Genomic DNA, 5,858 nt, shown 5'->3' with positions numbered 1-5,858 from the left:
TATATTTGGGAAATTAAGTAATTTAAACATTTTTTAAGCTGTATATGAAAAAATAGCCCAATTGTTTTTTTTATAGAAAATAACCTTGTTGTGTCCGGAATGAGGCACTCTCGACCAAGAAAAAAAACTTTTTTTTACTAAATCCAGAATGAAATTTTGGATTCCGGACTAAAATTTCGGATTTCAAAAAAAAAAAAAAAGAACTCCGGAATTTTAAGAACACCTCCGAAATCTGAAGAACAATTCCGAAATTTCAAGAAAAAAAATCATTTTTTCTTAATTTTACAAAAAGTTAAACAAACATAATAATATTAACTATATATAATATGAGTGCATAAAATTAGACATTTTATTGAAGAGCGATGACATTAAACATCACGAAATGCAGCATTCGGAATAAAAAAAAAAAATAAATAAATAATTTCTTTGACAATAGATAATGAAAAAGAAAACTAAAAAAATATGAACAGTACTCCGGAAATAAGCATCCATGGTTATTTTTCAAAAACTAAAATAAAAATATATTTTTATTTTTCTTTTAAAACCTCGCTTATAACAGTTAGTTTAATATATATATATATATATATATATATATATATATATATATATATATATATATATATAGAGAGAGAGAGAGAGAGAGAGAGAGAGGTTATTGTAAGCACGATTGATTATGGATCAATAATTTTAGTTATTTTAAGAAAGTAATTAATATATATTATATGTTTAAGATATAATGAGTATTAATTAAATTTTCAGCATTTAATATGCATTAATTATTTTGTTAAAATAACTAAAATGATTGTTCCAGAATCAAATCTACAGTCACACAATAGATAATAGAAATATTTGAAGCTAACTAACTAACTAACTAACTATATATATATATATATATATATATATATATATATATATATATATATATATATATATATATATATATAGAGAGAGAGAGAGAGAGAGAGAGAGAGAGAGAGAGAGAAAGAGAGACTAACTATCACTACTAGAAAAACAGCCTTTAAGGACGCGCAAACAATGACACACAGTGATAGAGGATGCGTATTTGTACGTGCCCTAAAAACTAATGTCAGTTTTTCAAAATTTCAAGGATAGACGACACGCATTTATGCGTACCCTAAAATTAGTGTCAGAAATGAAAAAAAATGAAATGCGGAGGGCGCCTTTCATAAAATGTGCGTCGTGTAAATGTGTAGCTTTATAATTTTTAAGTGAAACACGCGTTTTAGGCGGGAAATAAATCGATGAAAATTACCACCCCAAAAAATTAAACCCCCCGCCTCTTCGACTTAGCAAGAAAAAGCCCTAGGGCCTTCATCTTCATCTTCAGCAGTGGGAATACCTAGGTCGATTCTTCCAGGTTCAACAACAGATTTGTAAATAGCAAACATATACGATTCTGGATCTCGGCCATGATTATGGCGCTTTGGAGCCGGCGACGAGAACATCATTCGTGAATATCTGTCATTTCCTTCTTTCAACATTTCCATATTTTAGTCCTCACAAATTGACAAGGGGCCTCCGCAATCAAGTTGTTTCATCTTCATCTTGCTTTGGTGAAGAGAGCGATAGATACAGAAGCGGTTGAGAGAAGAAGAAAAAGGGAAATCTTATCATTTTTGTTTCATCTTCATCTTGTTTAGTTATAAACTAGTTAAAAATTAAATGGTGCAATCCTTAGGTCAGGCGTGCAACAACGCGTGTTCACTGTTCAGCAACCTATGAACCCTTTAACGAACAATTGGATTGGGATTTCGTAAAACAACATAAAAATCCGATCTTTCGTTTCCCCTTCAAGACGTCTCTTCCCCTCTCCCTCTCTCGTAAACCCACCAATTTCTCGCTGAAAGCGCGCAGCCTTTGAACCAAGCATCTATTTTGAAATTTCTGTTCGAGGAAGAAAGAGCGAGACAAAGATCTGACCTTTGATTTGAAGAGAAGGAGAAAGATGGGCCTAAAACGCCTTCTTACCCAGGTCTATTTTCCTTCATCTTTTATTTCAACAATTGCTCTGTTTCATCTTTCTTGATCAGATCATGTCAATTATGCATATGGGTGGGTTATTACACTTTAACGCTCCTTTGAAATCAGTTAGGGTTACATACGAAAAGAAAGAAAACCCTAATCTGAAAGAGCTTTTAGGGTTCTTACAGACCTTCTTCAAGTAGCTTCAACATGGTTACGTAGCTGTAGATTAATGCAATTTGTTGGACATTTTGTTGATTGATATATGTATATGTATATTGTTATATATTGAAATTTGTAGTGTAGATTACGAAAGTTACAAAGTCGTTTCTTGAAGATGACATTACAGAGAGCAAGTTCTGTGTTAATGGTGAGGAAGATGAACATGAACAGGTTAACTCGTGTAAATCTTCAAGCAATAAGCCAACTTTTATGAACACAGAGAAGAAAGAGTCAAAGTCAACCATCTCCATTTCTATGGTCAAAAAATGAATTCAATGAAATGGAAAGAATTATAAGTTGTGTGGATCACTATGAAACACTAGGATTTTAAGTTCTCATTTTGATTTTGGTCCCTAAAACCCTGAAAAGGACCAAATTTGAAAAAGACTTCAATTCTGGACTAAACACGGTAAAAATTCGAAAATACAGGGACCATATTTGTAATTTACTCTATTTTCATATGGGTCAACGTAGTTCTCATCAATTTTTTTGAATATTTGTATAATTATTATATTAATTAATATATTACATAAAATTACAGATATAGCAGCATGCTGATCAGAATAGAACTGGCTCCCTTGGCGTCAAGAATTCTATAATGCCCTTAAACTTGTAACTGTTGCACAAAGCAAAAGAGAATTAACACTAGATATAGTAAAAGCAACCTTATATGGGCCTGCATCAACTAAAATCCCCCTCCTCAGATAAACCTTGCAGCTCTCCCTCCATCTCAACCCAATCCAATGGCTCCACCTCAACGCTCGCCTACACATCAGCCCGGAAACGTCATTTCCATTCCTCCATCTCAACTGAATTCAATGGCTACTCCAAGCCCTCCTATACAGCAGCCCGGAATCGTCAATTCCATCCCTCCAATGACTCCACCTCAACATCCTCCTCCTACACAGTAGCCCGAAGATGTCAATTCCATTCCTCCATCTCAACTGAATTCAATGGCTCCAAGCCCTCCTGTACAGTAGCCTAGAATTAGCAATTCCATTCTTCCCTAAGCTGATGGAAGGGCATGTGGATGGAAGAGCATGTTGCTTCTGGAATGCTGACTTCAAAATCTCATTGGCGTGAATATTGCAATAAAGTAAGTCAATAAAATTTTTATATTTTTTTTTATAAAAAAAGACATTAGGATTAATTTTGTGTTACGTTTGTTATTTTGTTTTGGGTTATAGGTAAAAGAATTACCTGCATATTTAGCAGTGGCATCAAACAGTTCAGGTGCCTCCCCAAAAGATCTTTTGGAAGATGTATTAGATGAGCTAGAGAAACAGGTAGTTTTTTAAACCCTATTGACTTTTGAGTATATAATATTTTATATTTTTGAATTGTTTGCTGATATTTATTATATAAAATAGTACATTGAGGATAGGGATCGAATAAAAGCAGCAGTGAAAATGAGAAAGGTGTACATGTCCTCTTCATGGACTCTTGAAGAATTCAAGAATGCAATTGTTGAAGACATTACTTCACCTACAGTTTTTTCAGTTTTCACCAACTACTTTATACCTAATTCTAATAAAAGATAAAAAAAGTGTTACTTTTTTTTTTTGTTTTAAAGATTGTATTTGATGAGTAACTTTCACCATTTTTAACAATTTATATTTTTTCACCAGGTATGGGTAATCAAACAAGAAGGAATCCATTGTATTCAGGTTCATGATTTTAAAGAGATTGTCTGTGGGTTGGTAGCTGATGCAGATTTTGCATATTTTTTCACTCAAGGTGCTGAAGTCAAGGTTAAATCTCTAAAAATAAACAGTTTGTTGACGAGCTGAATTCATTGAGAGTTGTGTGGATCTTTATTTCTCCTGTGTCAGGTCATATACTTTTTTCTCTTGCCTGTCTGTCTAGGAAAGATTATAAATATTGTTTTCTTCTTAGTCTGCTAATTTTATTATTATTATTATTATTATTATTATTATTATTATTATTATTATTATTATTATTATTATTATTATTATTATTATTATTATTATTATTATTTGGTTTTTTAGGGATGCTCATGGTGTGATGATGGCGAAGGAGATGTCGATAAAGGCAGAAGAGAAAAACATAAATGATGGTGAAGAGGCGGAAGGCTCTGTTAAGACTTCCATCAGCATGAGAAGCTTCCCTCCAGTGAGTGCAAGCTCTGAAGATGTTCCTGCTGTCGCATACAATATGGATGGAATTGGAAATAAAACAGAGCAACCATGGAGGTCTCACTTTCTTTCCTTCTTGAATTTTGTTGATTAAATTTCATGGGTGCCTTAAATTTGTATTTGGTCCTTTGCATACTAACGCTAGTGTTGCATGTTACTGGATAATTTGGGTATTGGAAAAATGCTTATAAGTTTGTTCCTTTCTCTGGCATATATATAGGTACTAAAACTCAAACATGATTCTGCAATAGTCTATTTATCATTTTTCTTATTATTTTCTATCCCTAAATGAATGTCTGTCTTCTAAATAGGGTTAAACATAAATCTTCTATTTTTGATTAACAAGTCTTCACTATTTGTTTAATAAAATGAGTAAGCACACTATTTTCTCATTCCATTTTGGGTGTGTTAGTTTGTATGTGGTGGATGGGTCCAAAACCTGGCTCCCTGGAAACCTATATCCAATATATTCTAAACTGAAGGAAAGAGGCCAGTACATTCTGAGAGAAATCTGAAGGGAGTAGGTTAATTCTTATGTTCATATTTTGAGAGAGAGATAGAATGATTCTTTTATGAATAACTTTTTGTTTTGTTTCATGTTTATAAGCTGGAGGTTGAGGGTTTTGTTCTTGATTTATGATTTACTTTTTAAACGATCAACTTACTAAAAAAATCTTTCATGTTTATCTGCTGTCTATTATAGGCTCGTGTTGAAGGGCGATACAATAGAAATGAGTGCAAATGCTATTGGTTTAACTATGGAGAGCAATGGGATCAGAATTTTAGAGCCTTTTGATACTTCTATCAAGTTCTCAAATGCTTCTGGGAAAACAAATATCCATGTTGCAGTTTCAGATATATTCATGAATTTTTCTTTCAACACATTACGACTATTTTTAGCAGTTGAGGAGGATATATTAAAGTTCCTGAGGATGACATCCAGGAAAATGACGGTTTCCTGCTCCGAGTTTGACAAGCTTGGCACATTTCAAAGTAAAGATCTTCTCTACTTTTTTGTGGATTCTGAGAAGAATTCTTATGTTCATATTTTGTAGGTATGAGCCTCTAGGGTATATGCTTGGGTCAGAATATTTCTTCATATGTTGCAAGCTTATGGTCCAATTTATTCTCTCTCTGCAAATGTTGCGAGATTGGTTGCTCTTAGAAACAACAGGCAATTTATTCACATTTTCACTTACCATATTCATATTTGTAGTATAAGATATCTTTGTGTTACTGTTTTATTAAAATATTCTATCTATCAGTTTCCGGATGTTCAGCAATGAGGATGTTACTATCGGTGCATGGATGCTTGCAATGAATGTCAACCATGAGGAAAATCATCAACTTTGTCAAACCGAATGTACACCAACATCTTTAGCTGTGTGGGATCTCCCCAAGTGTTTAGGTTAGTATTTTTTTTCTCCTAAACAATCTTCTTTAACTTTTTGAGAAATCCAACTTAGATTTGATGTGTGTGATGAATATTTGATGTTG

At 32.9% G+C, this 5,858-nt stretch overlaps 1 protein-coding gene across 1 annotated transcript; it reads left to right on the top strand.

Annotated features, from left to right (window-relative positions):
- The first annotated feature begins 1,966 nt into the window (after positions 1 to 1,966).
- On the top strand, positions 1,967 to 3,116 carry LOC128132280 (probable pectinesterase/pectinesterase inhibitor 47). The gene is made up of 3 exons (XM_052768791.1): positions 1,967 to 1,993; positions 2,290 to 2,463; positions 2,910 to 3,116. Exons 1-3 carry the CDS (start codon positions 1,967 to 1,969, stop codon positions 3,114 to 3,116), a joined length of 408 nt encoding a protein of 135 aa, XP_052624751.1.
- Positions 3,117 to 5,858: the final 2,742 nt, after the last annotated feature.

This window comes from Lactuca sativa, chromosome 2 (assembly GCF_002870075.4).
Source record: "Lactuca sativa cultivar Salinas chromosome 2, Lsat_Salinas_v11, whole genome shotgun sequence".
Classification (NCBI taxonomy): Eukaryota; Viridiplantae; Streptophyta; class Magnoliopsida; order Asterales; family Asteraceae; genus Lactuca; species Lactuca sativa.
Note: the sequence above shows the minus strand (reverse complement) of the source record. Positions and strands in the feature narration are given on the sequence as shown.

Excerpts from the sequence above, each read along its gene's own strand:
- LOC128132280 (XM_052768791.1), top strand. The coding sequence starts at position 1,967 with ATGGGCCTAAAACGCCTTCTTACCCAG. Across the intron at positions 1,994-2,289 it reads TAAAACGCCTTCTTACCCAG|ATTACGAAAGTTACAAAGTC; the intron begins GTCTATTTTCCT and ends TTTGTAGTGTAG. Across the intron at positions 2,464-2,909 it reads CAACCATCTCCATTTCTATG|ATAAACCTTGCAGCTCTCCC; the intron begins GTCAAAAAATGA and ends CCCCCTCCTCAG.